Source organism: Mustela nivalis (genome assembly GCF_964662115.1).
Source record: "Mustela nivalis genome assembly, chromosome: 10".
NCBI classification, from domain to species: domain Eukaryota; kingdom Metazoa; phylum Chordata; class Mammalia; order Carnivora; family Mustelidae; genus Mustela; species Mustela nivalis.
Genome location: NC_139029.1, coordinates 30,102,991 through 30,119,333, shown reverse-complemented (window position 1 = coordinate 30,119,333; position 16,343 = coordinate 30,102,991). Strand labels below are relative to the sequence as shown.

Below are 16,343 nucleotides of genomic sequence, written 5' to 3'. Positions count from 1 at the left end.
GAGTCCAGGCATCATGTGTTTTGAAAACTCTCCTGATGACTATGACCTACAGTGAGGATTGTTAAAGCCTTGCTACTCAAAGTGAGGTCCTTCCTTAGACCACCAATGCCATCACCTGGAAGCTGAAAAGAAATCCAGAATTTCAGGTTCCACTCCAAACGTACTAAAGCAGAATCTGTACTCTAACAAGATTCCCGTGTGATTCGCGCAGACAATAAACTTTAAGCAGCATGGCTCTACAGGAAGGGCTCAAACAGCACAAGACCTCTTTTCTCAAAGTCCACCAACTTCCACCTCCAAGATCTTGTTTAAATAGTTATCTGGCTTGACTGCAATGTTAAAAATGTCCTTGTCCAATCTGAAGGCACCAAAGAATGAAAAGATGTACCTGACAATTAAAAGAAAGTGGCCTATGCATCAAATTACAGCTAAGCAAGGGCTGAAAGGGATGGAGGGAATATGGGGTGGGGATGAGATATTTTTCAAGACTCAGCACTGTCACCTCCCCACCTGCCCCCAAAATACAAAGTTAGCTTTTTCTTCCCTGCTTTCAAAGAGGTCTTCGGAGGAGTTAAACTCAATGCCAAGAAGTCTGTTAATTATTGTTCCCAGAGCTCTGCTGAGCAGGAATACAGTATTTTGCACAATCATCCTAGTATACAATCATTTTGGTATGATTTATAACCAACTTCAATCCCAGCTGAACGTGACCTGGATTTACGGATAATTACAACACCTTTTAAGAGTGAGAAGAACCTAATGGCCAGGCGGAGATGAAAGACAAATTGCTTTTGCAAACCGATTGCAAAATGATTGAGGCCAGAGTTCCCAACACATCAAGAGATAGATCATCTAGCAAACTTCAGTTTGTTTCTTGGACAATCTTTGTCCCAGTCTTAGGGAGACCACAACACCTTATGGATATTCTCAGAAGTTTTATTTATGTTTGGACAGTCTGAACATACGAATTTTTAAAAAATCTGTTAGACATTTTGAGATGTCAACCTAAGAGGCTCTGATTTATCTGAGAAAGTCTGGTTGTAAGTGTTGCTGAGTTCTGGAAAGGCACAGGCTAAACGCGCAAATATCTGGCCACGTTACACAGGCCGAGGGGCAGTCAGAGAAACAGAGGCCTTTATAAGCCACAGGCAGAGGGAAAAGCAAGAGTGTTAAAAAGGGAAAGAGGGCCCCAGCTTTCCTAGACAGCATTCTCACTCGAATTTGCTATTGATGTTGTTTTACACTAAAGCTGAGATGGAGGAGTCTGGTTCATTCAAATATTTATCGTGCACCTATTACATGCCAACCTTTGTTCTAAGCATCTGATGTAAGAGACCCCATGGTAGTGGTCTAGGAATCTTCGTCAAAGGGAGAAAACCATGGTCATCAACAGAAGAATCATTAAAGACAACTATCCTCCCTGTGGGCCTTTCTCTTGATTCATAAAATGTGAACTAAAACTGAATCCCTCAAAACAACCCACTTGGAACGTCTGGCAGACTAGCTAGCTATCTAAATAATCAAAGTTGGTTAACACCACAGTCCGGTTTTTTGGTGATCAAACCTGAACATTAAACCAAGTCGAATAAAAATCAGAGCCCAGAGTGTCAAAGAGATATCTGAATACCCACAAGCATAACAGCATCATTCACTACAGTCAAGAGGGGGAAGCAACCCAAATGCCCACTGACAGATGAATGGCTAAACCAAATGTGGTACACAGACAGGGAATACTAGCCAGCTTCAGAAGGGAGAGAAATCCTGCCACATGCTACAACATGGATGAACTCTGAAGACATTATGCTAAGTGAAACTAAGCCCGTCGCAAAAGACAAATATCATGTGATTCCACTTATGTGAGGTACTCAGAGCGGCCAAATTCAGAAACAGAAAGTAGTTACCAGGGGCTGGGGAGACAGAGAAAGGGCACTTGCTGTTTCAGAGGTATAGTGTTTTAGTTCTGCAAGATGAAAAAGTCCTAGGATTGGTTTCACAAGAATGTGAATATACCTGACACTACTGAACTGCACATTTTAATTAAAATTGTTAAGATGGTGCATTTGTTATATGTTTTTTACCTATCAAAACTTAAAATACAGAAAAGTTAAATGCTGAGCTGGAACCCCAAGACTTTATCTGGGCACTTGCCTGATCCTGGATTTTTGCTTCTACACTCAAGCTGGAGTGCAGACCTGCAGCACCGGCCTAACCCCACCACAGCCCACGAGGGCGCTAGCTTTACGCCAGTCCAACTCCTACACTAACCTCAGCAGCTTAACTGTGAGATCATCCACTCAAAATATGAACAAAATACCCTACTTTTTACTTAATGATTTCTTTTGCTCCTCTCTCTTACGTCTGAGGCAGTATAGAGAACCACCACCTTCACACTACAGAAACAATGACTTCTCAGTGGAAATTCATTGTGAACACAAGCCACTGTGAGAAACGCCAAGCCAAGTTCCGTTGCTGAAAATACCCCATATAAACAAACATGACACACAAGTACATCAAAATATGAATCCTTTTTTTTTTTTTAAATCCCTACAGTCATTGGGGGCATTTACTATAAAGAGAAGTTGTTTTATTTTATTTACTCATTACCTGTTTCTAGTTTATCTCCCCCACAGGCATGCATGTTCTTCGAGTGTAATGATCTTGTCCGTACAGCTTGCTACCAGATCCACAGTATCCAGCACAGCCACAGCAGGTGGATAGTAAGTATTTGTTGAGTAAACAAACTGACCTCCTATGTTTGAGGTTTAAAGGCCACTAGCTTTAAGAAAGTGCAACGTTAGTGCTACGTTAAGGAGTTCAGTGTCTGCTCTACCAGGATGCCTAATGCCTTCAGGGCAGGAATGACACATCTAAAACAGACAGATCCTTTGGTATTTGCTAAAATGGCACCAAATGAAACATTCTTCATTAAGGAAATAACATTACACTTTGAAAATATTCTAATTTTAATGCATTACCTCCTGCTACCACTGCCGTACCACTCTACTCCTACCCTCACTGTTCTACCCATAGAGTAACCCCCAGCTACTCTGAACTTCCTACTGGTCCTCAAAACGTTAAGACCCTTCCCTCTGGGCCTCCAGGCCTTTAATGAATGTCATACTCTCTGCCTAAGATATACTTGCCTACCCTTCCAACCTGTGAATGCTTCTCTATTTCAGTATCTAGAAAAATGTCCCTTTACTTAAAGCCTCCCTAACTCAACCAGGGAGAATTAAGTACTATGTCCTCTGTAGTCCCAGAGCACTTTGACTTTTTACTGCTTCAGACTCATCACTGTGCCTGACTCAGTTAAGTATTTAATAAATATTCACTGAATAAATGACTCTGATTGTAATTACTAGACTGCAAGCTCTGCAAGGGCCAGGGTAATATTTGATTCTTCTAAGTCAGTGGTTCTCAATGAAATGATTTTAGCCCTCAGGAGACATCTGCAATGTTCGGAAGTATTTTTGGTTGTCACAACTGGAGGAGGATTGCTACTAGCATCTAATGAGCCAGAGATGCTGCTAAACATCCTACAGTGCACAGGATAGACCCTCACAACAAAGAATTATCCAGCCTAAAATGCCAATAAAGCTGCTGTTGAGAAACCGTCATCTACGTGTATCGTTTAACACCCAGAAAGAGCGCCTGCTTCCAATAGATTTGTTGTTGAATAAACTGTCCAACAGTGTTTACCAGATTCTAGAAATTTGGCAGAGCCACTGAATTAGGACTGAAAAATGAGCTATAGCTGGTGAAGGAAGGTGAGAGCTCTGCTTTTCTGCATCTCTAAAAGATATGCCTCACATTAAGCTACTACCTCTGAGTCAAAGCATCCACTATCCACCCACATGCTAAGGAAAGCCAGTAAGATACAAAAAAAAAAATCCTTGTAGTCACCTCATCTAAGGTAAATTATATTTTCATGTTCCCACCCAGAGGTCAGGAATGAACTGTGCTTATGTGCTTGAGGTTAAAAATGTTTTACTCTAAGTACTGGGTTATGCATTTCACAGCTCTTTACACTCTGCAAGTTTCTCATTCTTTCTTACCACTGTTAAATTCCGGATTTCTTCCATGACACGAGGCCAGAAGGACTGTAGGCTTTGCTGGGCATCACTGCTGCTAGTACCACCAAATCCTCCTTCTGTGGACATTTTGACAACTGCAAACAAACACACACATGAGATAAATTAGAAGTAATAAAGACAGACTTTCTGTCCAGGTTATTTATATCCTTCCTTATGGCTGTTTTCACTAATTCATTTAATTTTTCAATCTGAGAAGGTATATAATCCTGCTGAAGAGGTTTTTTAACACAGACTTAAATGTTAGCAAAAACATATGGAAAAAGTTTCCCCTTCTATCCAACTTATACTACCACAGAGACTATCAAGGAGCTCTAACTTGAAAACCTAAAATTAGTAGAAATTTAAACTGAAATCTTTTATTGTTTTTAAAGATTTTATTTATTTATTTGACAGGCAGAGATCTCAAGTAGGCAGAGAGGCAGGCAGAGGGAGAGGAGGAAGCAGGCTCTCTGCTCAGCAGGGGCTGATGTGAGGCTTGATCCCTGGACCCTGGGATCATGACCTGAGCCGAAGGCAGAGGCCTTAACCGACTGAGCCACCCAGGCGCCCCTAAACTGAAATCTTAATGTGAATCAAGACCTTTTTTTTTTTTTTTAAAAGATTTTATTTATTTATTTGACAGAGAGAAATCACAAGTAGATGGAGAGGCAGGCAGAGAGAGAGAGAGGGAAGCGGGCTCCCTGCTGAGCAGAGAGCCCGATGCGGGACTCGATCCCAGGACCCTGAGATCATGACCTGAGCCGAAGGCAGCGGCTTAACCCACTGAGCCACCCAGGCGCCCCTGAATCAAGACCTTTTAATGTCGTCTTAGGAGGAGACAAAAAGGGCACTTGGTTGGTGCTCTATCTGGTCCACAATTTTCAATGCCATTCCCTCCAATGTTTTTTTTCTAGCTCACCTTGGTTTCCCACACTCCATGCCGTAACTTACGGGTCCATTGCAATGACTAATACTGTACAGAAATGTAAACCCAAGTCTTAAAGAAGCCCATTTTATTCTTTTGTTTTAGATACTGTGGTCCCATTTCTTTGAGGCTACTGTGGATTATTATTTCTTCCACCTCAAGCTAATCTGCCTCAGAGGGCACAGAAGCACTGAAGCTTTGGCCAATAATTGAGTGGGTAGCACCAAGTCTCTGAACTGAAACTACTTCCCAATTCTTTCCTTACCTGAACTTTTCTATCAGGAACAAAGCCAAAGCATACCATCAACGGAAAAGCCAAAGCATACCATCAACGGAAAGCTTTAAAGGTGGCTGAAAAATACTGAGAAAGATGAATAAGGATCCCTGTACCAGTTTTAACTGAAGATAATATTGTAGTTTTATAAAATTTACGGGGGAAAGTAAAAACTCCAGGTGGCTGAAATGCTTATCTGACAAATACTTAAATGGAAGAAAACAGTTTAATTAAACACAAAGAATAAGAAACTTAGTGAGGTCTTAAGAATTTCTATTCTGGGAAATTATTTAAAAAGGTAACAGGGGTGCCTGGGTGGCTCAGTGGGTTAAAGTCTCTGCCTTAAGCTCAGGTCATGATCCCAGAGTCCGGGGATCGCTGCTCAGCAGGGAGCCTGCTTCCCCCTCTCTGCTTGCCTCTCTGCCTACTTGTGATTCTGTCGAATAAATACATAAAGCACTAAAAATAAATAAATAAATAAATAAGGTAACTAAACAAATAAATAAAAATTAAAAGGTTTAACATGCCAGTGACAAGATGCTGGCAGAGAGCTATGTAAATCATTAAGAACCAATTCTGAAGGGCTGAGAGAAAAGCACCAAAATCAGGTGTCACATGACTAAACCTGTTCCTTTCCAGACCCCATGCTGGGCAGATCGCTCTCCGTCAGCAGAGTGGAATGAAGACTGATAAATCTAGGTTTTAGAAGGAAAATGCTTGATTCCCTCTTAAATGTTTGCCTGGGACTGTCCAAGAGGGCTCTAATTTTTTTTTTCTTTCTTTTTCCTTCTAAAGGAAATGAGAAGAGGAAAGAGATGGAAGGAAAACAAGAGTACAATCTTCAAAGCAGATTTCACCCTGGTGTAATGACATTAGTGGGTGATGATGTAATGGGAAAAGATTTGGAGCCAATTTCTGGTGCTGGAGGCCAACAAGCAGCTCTATACATCAACAGAAACTCTTAAGTACTAGGAAGCAATATGATCTTGGAGTTTCTGGAGGGAATTAAAGTGAAGAATGTTGGAGCACAGTTGAAATGACTAGATAAAATCTTCAGTCCTCAATAACCAAGTATGGTCCTCTCAACTCAGCTCTCATGACATTTTCATTCATCACCGTATGCACAGGGCCTATACGCTATTCTCTTTGATACACTGAGAACAAAGTAATCTTTGAAATCTAAAATCAAAGTAATCTAAAGAAGTTTATTTTTAACAGATACTTATGAGGTACTGATGACAACAAAGAGAGGCTCTGACCTTTTATTTTTATTTTTTTTAAATATTTTATCTATGGGACGCCTGGGTGGCTCAGTTGGTTAAGCAGCTGCCTTCGGCTCAGGTCATGATCCCGGCGTCCTGGGATCGAGTCCCACATCGGGCTCTTTGCTCAGCAGGGAGCCTGCTTCTTCCTCTGCCTCTGCCTGCCATTCTGTCTGCCTGTGCTCTCTCTCTTCCCCTCTCTCTCTCTGATAAATAAATAAAAATTAAAAAAAATATATTTTATCTATTTATTTGAGAGAAAGAACATAAGCTGGGTGAGGGGCAGAGGGAAAAGTAACTTTCCACTGAGCAGAAAGCCCATGCAGGGCTCAATCTTGGGCCCCAGGGATCATACATGATCTAAGTTGAAGGCAGATGCTTAACCGACTGAGCCACCTGGGCTCCCCTAGACTCTAACCTTTTAAAATGGAGCAAACAAAACACTTTTTCTAGAAATAAAAATAAGTATCAAAAACTTAAAAAAAGAATTTAACCTTTTATTGTATGGATCCATGGACAGGCCTAATCTTAGCAAAATTTGCCACCCGAGCTGCTATAGTCAAGGGAGGAAGATGCACACCGCGCCATGGCCAGTGTGGGATCTTTGCACACTTGCTAATGATGGACAGGCTCAGTCTGAATGAGATTTAGAAAGCTGGTAGCAAGCTTTGGTTGTCCTCTAATCTGTTCCCACAAACATTACGAAGGCACACAATTCAAGAAGCTCCTTTAAATTTTATCCGTGGACAGTCTGCTTTTAAAGTTTGAGCTATCCCAACTAAGGCTGTGCTGGTGTGATCAGTTCCCAAACGTCTGTGCAGTCATTAGATCATGAATCAGTCTGGCTGGTGCAGAGCTACACACTGTTGGGAATGAGGGTTAGATACAAAAGAGAAGTTAGCAAGTCTTTCTTTCTGGAACTGAGAAATGTATTAATTTTTTAAATGTATTAAATGTTTAAATTTCTAACTTCAGAGGCCTATCTGCATTAGAAAATCACAAACGGATAATAGCAAAATATACAAGTCAATAATAATGTCCTTTGTATTTTATTACATCATTAAAGTTTAGGACTTAAAAAAAGACATCAAGAGCCATGGAGGCTCACCCCTCTAAAAACCTTCTCACAGCTCTATTCCAACCTCTGCCAACCCCCACAATCCCATCCCAGGTGGTCACTCAGCTTCAATATGAGCATCTCCCTCCCTGGTTCTGGGAAACTGGCTTACTGGTAAGATGCTCTTTTCCATCTTTGGACAGCTCTGACTGTTCTTTATATTGTTATATTTGCTAAGTTCCATTTGAGCTCTGGATTTAGAGTTACAGCCCTTATGACTTTTCCGTACAGAAACCTCTTTTTATAAATTCCTGACTTCCAAAACACAGGTATCCTCATCAGAAACAGAGGATCTTCTCACAAGGAACATGATTTCTAGCATCTTTGCATAGAGATGATTAGTAGGGTAATTCTTTCAATACCTCTTGAAAGAATGTAAATTGTTACTATAAATTCCTAGAAAAGGTTGACTACTTTTATTAAAAAGGTTTTCCTGAGGGGGGCGCCTGGGTGGCTCAGTGGGTTAAAAAGGTTTTCCTTGGGGCACCTAGATGGCTCATGTCATGATCTCATGGTTGTGGGATTGAGCCCCACTTTGGGCTCTGCACTTACTGGGGAGTCTGCTTGTGGATTCTCTCCTTCTCCCTCTGCCCCTCACCCAGCTCTCTCTCTCTAAAATAAATAAATCTTAAAATTTTTTTTTTCCTCAAAGTAGATTCAGTCATTACATGGAGCTTTTAAAAATTAGACCAAATCTAGGGGGCCTGGGTGGCTCAGTGGGTTAAATAAAGCCTCTGCCTTCAGCTCAGGTTGTGATCCCAGGGTCCGGGGATGGAGCCCTGCATCAGGCTCTCTGCTCAGCGGGGAAGCGGGGAGCCTGCTTCCCTTCCTCTCTCTGCCTACTTCTCTGCCTACTTGTGATCTCTGTCTATCAAATAAATAAATAAAATCTTAAAAAAAAATGAGACCAAATCTCAAGCAAAAGATTTTATAAAAACCAATTGCTGTTCTCAGTATTTTCTGGGGCACAGGATTTAAATAACAAAACCTAATCAGCAAACAAATTTTGCTCACTAAACCACCCAACAAGCAAAAAAATATAAACCAACCTTAGTTAATCTTATCACTTCTTACTTTAGTAATTAAATACATTAATTATAACTAAGTTGATTTTGCTACAGAAACAGCCTATTCATAACATCTACAGTCTATGGAAAATGTGCCAGATCCATTTTCTAGGGTAACGAGAAGGTATGTATTTAAAAGAAAGAAAGACTAATATTTCTGGATCCCTTTTTTTGGCGGGGGTGGGGGGAGAGTGCACGTTCATAAGCATGAGTAGGGGGAGGGGCTGAGGGAGAGGGAAAAGCAGACTCCAGGACAAGCCCAGGGCTCAACGCTGGAACTCGATCCCAGGACCCTAAGATCATGACCTGAGCCAAAGTCAGATGCTCAACCAAATGAACCAGTCAGAGGATCCTCCAGGATCCTCTTCGTTCCATGTTAAATCACTATCTCTACCACAGGACAAAGCTATTCATATACAGTTGACAACAAAACTGCCTTAAGATCAAGCGCATCGCTTTAGATCACTCAGGAAACATGCAGCAGAGGAGCACCTGGATGGTTTAGTCAGTTAAGCATCCTACTCTTGATCTGAACTCAGGTCTTGATCTCAAGATTCTAAGCTCAAGCCCCGCACTGGGCAAGGAGCCTACTTTAAACAAACACAATGACAACGACAAAAACAGGTGACTTAGGGGGCGCCTGAGTGGCACAGATGGTTAGCATCTGACACCTGGTTTCAGCTCAGGCCGTGATCTCAGGGTTGTAAGACAAAGCTCTGTGTCAGCCTCTGAGCTCAGCAGAGTTTGCTTGAGATTCTCCCTCCCTCTCCCTCTCCCCTCTGTCCCCACTCGTGCTCTCTCTCTAAATAAGCAAATCTTTGAAAAAAGAAAAAAAAAAAGAAACACGCAGCATAGAATTTCCCACATTTCATTATTAATATTAGATTTATCACTCATGTTCATTAATTATTTCATAATACTTCAATAAGATGTCTGTTTAACTCTTTAATAAAGATGTAAGGATCAGATGAAGTATTGAACGATTATTGCCAGAAATAATCTCAACTCCCAATATTTATTAATCTGCTTTTAAAAACAGTCTGCTTTCTAAAACCAGAAGGAAATAATCAAAGTCCATCACAAAAAGGCTGTTTCTCCAATGCTCAACTCAACTGCCATCCATCTAAAAGTCTTCTCTAAACATCCCCATCCAAACATGATCGCTCCTTCCTATGAACTTCAGAGCCCCTGATCTGTTCTGCTCTCACCACATTATCTTGTTTGATCATTATTTATGTGCATGGCTAATCATATTTCTCCTTCTGGTTTATAAGCTCCTTGTGAACAGGATCTGAATATGATTCATCTCTGGATTTCTCACAGCATCTAGCACACAGTCTGACTGATTACTCCTGAATGAATGGGCAAGAGAGTTGCTGGGTATGGCCCTTCTGAGAAAAAAGAGGTCTCTTGGAAAGGCTGGCACAGACTTAATGGGATTGCCTGAACAACCAAAGGAAGTGGTTATACAAGCTATTCTGGGAAGCTCAGAATAAATGAGGTTCTCTCTGGGCCTTTAAAATAAGGACAGGGGCACCTGGAGGGTTCAGTGGGTTAAGCTCTGCCCTCGGCTCAGGTCATGATCTCAGGGTCCTGGGATCAAACCCCGCATTGGGCTCTCTGCTCGGTGAAGAACCTGCTTCCCCCTCTTTCTCTGCCTGCCTCTCTGCCTACTTATGATCTCTGTCTGTCAAATAAAAAAATTTTTTTTTAAGATTTTATTTATTTTTCTGACAGAGAGAGAGAGCGAGAGCGAGCATAGGCAGACAGAGTGGCAGGTAGAGTCAGAGGGAGAAGCAGGCTCCCTGCTGAGCAAGGAGCCCGATGTGGGACTCGATCCTGGGACGCTGGGATCATGACCTGAGCCGAAGGCAGCTGCTTAACCAACTGAGCCACCCAGGCGTCCCCTGTCAAATAAATTTTTAAGAAATAAAATAAGGACAACAAACAGAAATCCACCTGAAACTGACCTACTGAAGTGTATTTAAGATAAAAGGACAGGACAGGAAGGCCACAATGCCACTAACCCCCGAAACTACCCCAACACACACACACACACACACACATGCATGCACATGCCCTCAAGTTGCAAGGCATACTGGAAGCCTGGAAACATGGGTGCATACCACTCCTGAGTATAAAACTTTTGAAAGATAGCATATTCTCAAAAAGATGACCAGGACAGATTAGTAAAGTTTGAAAAATTAATAACTATAGATAAGTAGAAGGAGGGCAAACACCTCTGTTTGGCCATTCATTAGCAGGAAGATGAGGAGAAAATCATTGAGGAGATAATATGATTTAATTCGATCATTCAAGAATGGAAAAATCTAGCTGTCACTCTAATATCCAGCTACTCTTTATCACTGATGAAGAAAGAAAAAGACCTAAACAGTTTTCAAAACATCTCAGAAGCAGAGTACTCCTCTTTTTATGATCTTGGAAATCTTCAAGCTCTTGCTCTTGACCAGGTACCATGGCTCACCAAACCCTCCTTCAGTGATACAATCAGAATGAAAGAGGATCTATCAAAGTGATCAACCTCCTAAAATACCAAAAATAAAAAAAAAAAAAAAGGTTTTACTGCAATATTCCCTGGTTTCTAAAACTCTGTACCTTTAGGCTTTAGCTCTCTTTTCTTGGCATATACCTCATTCTCCTATGAAAGTCCTTTATAATATGCCTAAACCCAATATACAGTCTTTGAAATAACTAAAACCAAATACATGACTGTTGAGAGAGAATACCTGAAACCCTAACATAAGAACTGTTCAAGGAAAAAAGATCAAAGAAAGCTCCCCTGAAATGAAACCCAATCCTTGACCAACACTGCTTCCTATTAAGTACTAGAGATGACCCACTCCAGGCAGTCAGGTTTCACTTAAAAACAACACTCTCGTTGTCAAATGCAAGCAAATATATCCTAGCCCAGTTTCGACCGAAACAGCTAAACACTGGTACCATGTTTCCCTTTAATAGCCAACCCCCGCAGAATCCAACTTGCAGCCTTTAGGCCACAGACAACCCCAATCATTCCTGTGAATCTCCCTATGCTCAAAGTACTGATCTTTACTCCCTTTGTGACGTGCATTTTGATCATGTCCTCCTCTGTCATTAGATGACATGCTTTTTAGTTTTCCCAAATGGCAGCACTTTCACATCCATTTTATTATGTTCCAGTACTGTTCAAGTATTTATTGAAGTTAGTTCCAGGTTTATTTGAATTAGCCCAAACTGTTGGGATGTTATATTTCAAATGGAAAGTAAGAGATACAGAGAAAGAATATTAACACGAGTAACTAGATGGATAAGAAGGGGACAGGATTTAAGTTTATTTGCACTTGCTATTTTAGATATTCTTCCACACTACAAAGAAAAGTGTAAATAAAATTTAAGAGCTAAGACTTCTGAAAGAAAACAATTCCACCAACAGATAATTTAGTTCTAATGTTTGTACAGATGGACCTAAGGACATACATACACCATTATCAATCATGCTAAAGAGCATTTCAAGCCTTAAGGAGGCCTACATTCTCTACAATAAAACCAATCTTGAATCAGCAATTTCAGGAGAAAAATAGCACTACTCTGGACACTGAAAGACCTGTGTTTGTGAACTGGCCTGCTGCCTACTAACTGCCTACTACTAACTGGTAGCCTTGGGCCAGTCATTCCACTAAGCCACTCCAGGAGCAACGTATACTCAACATATATGCCAAAGAGGTGATCTGATATGGAAGACTTTCATCTGACCACTTGAGGATGCAATAAACGGATGAATACAAAAGAAGGCAGGGTGATTAGGGAGAAAAGAGGGGTCAACAGTCTTTAAGCTCATCTAAGATTTCTACTAAATCGCGCAAGAAAGCAACAAGCTTAGTATCAGAAACCTTACTACTTAAGTTCTAAACCCTTATATAAATGGATACCAGCTAGTCAAACTTACTAGCAGGTTATTACACAGTACCTACCACTATAAGAATGAATAATGTAGCCTGACTGGAGACCCCTTTCCCCAACCCTGATCACTGACAAATTCAATGTTTGAGCATGTCTGTTTCTAGCTCCAAGAAGCTAAGTATGAAGTTGTTTTTCATACTCGCTACTGGAAGAACCATGTTTCCCAAGACTAAGGGCTGGAACTAGCTGCACATTATTCTCCCTAAAGATCTGTTCACAAGGACACATTTTTAAATTGGCAGCAGAAACACTTTTCCTTCAAAAACAAAAACATGTTTCTGTCTGCTATCTACTACAACATAATCTTTTAAACAAGGGCCAGAGCACAGTACAGTTATAACTGGAAAAAAACTGAAGGCACAGCAACTGGTATAAGCATAATGAAACTGATAGGAAGGTATGAACGTAACACTTTTAAGTTCTGTTTCTGTGGAAAATGATATGTAAACATCTTACTTCACATAACTTTATTCATCATTTGTTCATTAATGTTCAACTTAAACCATCCCTGCATGTGAAAGCAATAAAACACTATTTTGTGTGCGCCTAGGTGGCTCAGTGGGTTAAATCCTCTGCCTTCGGCTCAGGTCATGATCCCAGGGTCCTGGGATTGAGCCCCACATCAGGCCCTCTGCTCAGCAGGGACCCTGCTTCCTCCTCTCTCTCTGCCTGCCTCTCTGCCTACTTGTGCTGTCAAATAAATAAATAAAATCTTAAAAAAACAACAACAACAACACTATTTTGTATGACAGAGGAAAAAAATAAAACATTTCAGTGGAGGACTCTAAAGCAAGAGTCTGGGAAGGAGAGCCGATGGGCCGGAATTGGGCCTGCAGCCTGTTCTCCTAAATTAAGTTCTGTTGGAAGACTTCACCCTCATTCACTGACACTGCTGAAAGCTACTCTCACGCTACACCAGTAGAGTTGAAGAGTTACAACATGAAATGTATGACTTGCAAGCTAAAAATATTACCTGGGCCTTTACAAAAAAAGGATCAGGTAACATTTAGAAGCCAATTCTAACTGTTAAGTGTTTTCTTTCACCGAATCCTTCCATGACAGAAGTAGTGTTGTCCCTCACTGACTGAGAGGGTAGGTCAGTGGTGGGGGCTGAGAAGCTTGCCCTACCGCACAGCTGTTACACAGCTCCCTCACCTGGTCAGCCTCCCCAAGGAGCACAGAGCTCCCTGGCCTGGTATCCACCAGGAGCAACCTGGGCTGGCCCTCTCTGCCCCAAAGGAATATTTGTTAATCTGACTCTCCAACCTAATCAGAGTAAATAAATTCTTTCAGGAAGAACGGTGAGTTACTGGTTTTTCAGGCTCTGAGCCTGAAAGAGAATTCTGACAGGAGCTGGAGACAGAAATAATGCCAGGAGCCTGAATTAAATTGTATCCTAAAACAAAGAGGCATTTTGCCTATCAGATCCCTTCTCAGATTTAGAAATCCTGAAAACCACCTCTTCCTGCTTCTGGCAGGATCTGGTATTTTTGTGTGCCCAGGAGAGGTGAGAAATGTGATTCTGAAGAATGTTGCGATGCCAACTTAAGAGCTGCAGAGTTCACAAACTACTTGTCAGGTATGCTACCCTCAAATGATCTTCACTCAGCCAAATGATAAAGGTAACAATAGTGTCCCAATTTTACAAATAAGAAAGCAAAGGATTAGTTATTTGCTTAAGGACACAATACAGCAAATGGTAGAGTTGGAAACACAAAGCCTCTGTTCTTTGCGTTGTTATAGCTTGTTCCGCCTTCCTTTTTGCACTATTTTAAGGTTTGTGTGTATTCAAATTGTTCAGAGAGACAAGCAGTCCTGCTGGGACCAATGACTCAAATCCATAACCCAAAAGATCAGTTTTATCCACTTGGTCCCATCATCTCTGTGCCAATAACAGAAAATGCTATTGGCACTCCTATCTACTATCACATAAACATCCTTTTCTCATTTCTGTTGTCTCTTTCCAAGTTCTGCTGCTTTTTTTTTTTTCCCTGCCGCTTTTTTCTTTCCTATTTTATCCTTCGCCTTTGCATGTCTCCAGGTCAGTCAGTAGCACCTACGAATATTCAAATGTGAACAGTGGGGGGCAGTAAAGTACAGGGAAATATATTAAGAAAATGACCTAGACCTGGAGGTTCTGGCTCTCTGGCTGCTAACTCGTTATGTTTATGATCCTGGGCAAGTCACTTAACTTCTTGGGGCCTCTGTTCATCTGTAGGAACACCTCACAGGGCGGCTGCAGCACACAAATGGGAAGACACATGCTAGAAAGCCTCGAAAAATACCAAGCATCATACAAGTGCCAGCTGGTGTATCATCTTCACTGCTAAGAGTAGGCTGACACCTACTCCTGATCTGAATGGTCTCAAGCAGAGCACCTAGCCCAAAGACTGATCTCCCTGAGGTAGTGTAGAAAGTAACCCAACTTATTTCTTCCTCTAATTTAGACTTACTTTGTTGTTAACACAATTTCCAGGATTCCAGCTTCAGATGCAAATACACAGAAACAAATACAGAGAAACCTTTTCCCATCTCTCTTATAAACATGATATAAACTGCAAAGCCCTTTACACTGCTAAATTTAGAATGAGTGTACTCTTCCAAATAAGCAAAGAATTAAAAAGGAAATGACTAGGAATGCTCCAAATTTTAATCCCCAAGAATGTCAATGACAATAACTATGCAGGTTTTCCAGACTAATCCCAAAACATTTAAATTCTTAAACTATGTCTCCTTGGTCATGTCACACTTCTGCAAGCTAGGAGTGTGTGTGGCTGCTTTGTCCTTCAAAAGAAAATCTTGTTTGTTACATTATGGGGCAGAAGAGACCTGGAGTCTAGGTAGCATCCACCCTACGTGGCCCCGCCACCCAAGATGATGATTCTGTTTTGAGCTCTGGCTCCATCCAAAATCCTGGAGTACAGTGAACATGTTCTGAAAGCAGGCATTGCTGAGACTACTTCATGGAACGAAACCAACCTTGTTAAGGTTTTTGGGGAATAGTTCTGTCAAGAAGCCTGCTTTTTACAGTACAACTACAACAAACTAAATATACACATTCACTAATTAGTGGCCACGAAATTTTTCTTCTCCCCAAAAAACCATTCTCAGCACCCAATAAAATCTATTCCTACAGTAAACATATTCACTTTCTTCGGACTTGCGTGACATACTATTATTTGGCACATTGTTTCTTAAGCCTAAAATTTCCCTGCTCCTATGTTCTCCCCAGTTCTTATGTAATGGTCTTTGTTTCTGGAACATCCTCAAGGGAAACATTCCTTGCTCATAGTGGGAATTCAACACAAATCTACGGAACAAACACAAGCTCCTCAAGAACTATTTTAAGACCCCAAGTATCTATGGCCTCACTCTGGGTTTTCTTTGAAATGGTCATACAGGGAAATCCCTTCTGCAGTCCCTGTACCCAGCTATGCAATAACCTTTGTGCAGTAATCCAACAGAAGAGTCAAAGAAGAGTAGGGAAGCAGAGAAACCTGTTCTTCAGAAAATGCACCACAAATGTTGATAATTACCCAAATCATAGACTCCACTGGAAAACGGGAGATTGTACTGGTGAGTTAATCCATCTAAAAACTGTCAGGTGGGGGGCAAAGAATTCTCAATTAAAAACCTGCAGGTGTTATAAAAATGTCAATATGAGC

The 16,343-nt window shown here is 41.1% G+C and overlaps 1 protein-coding gene across 11 annotated transcripts in view; it reads right to left on the bottom strand.

Annotated features, from left to right (window-relative positions):
• The window catches only part of NFYC (nuclear transcription factor Y subunit gamma), a 69,725-nt gene that overhangs the window by 25,765 nt on the left and 27,617 nt on the right, over positions 1 to 16,343 (bottom strand). For all 11 annotated transcript variants that reach the window (XM_082687095.1, XM_082687100.1, XM_082687093.1 and 8 more), the window contains one exon: positions 4,056 to 4,168. In XM_082687095.1, coding sequence (XP_082543221.1) covers positions 4,056 to 4,160 — 105 coding nt within the window. In that variant the 5' untranslated portion in view covers positions 4,161 to 4,168. The remainder of the gene's footprint in view (positions 1 to 4,055; positions 4,169 to 16,343) is intronic.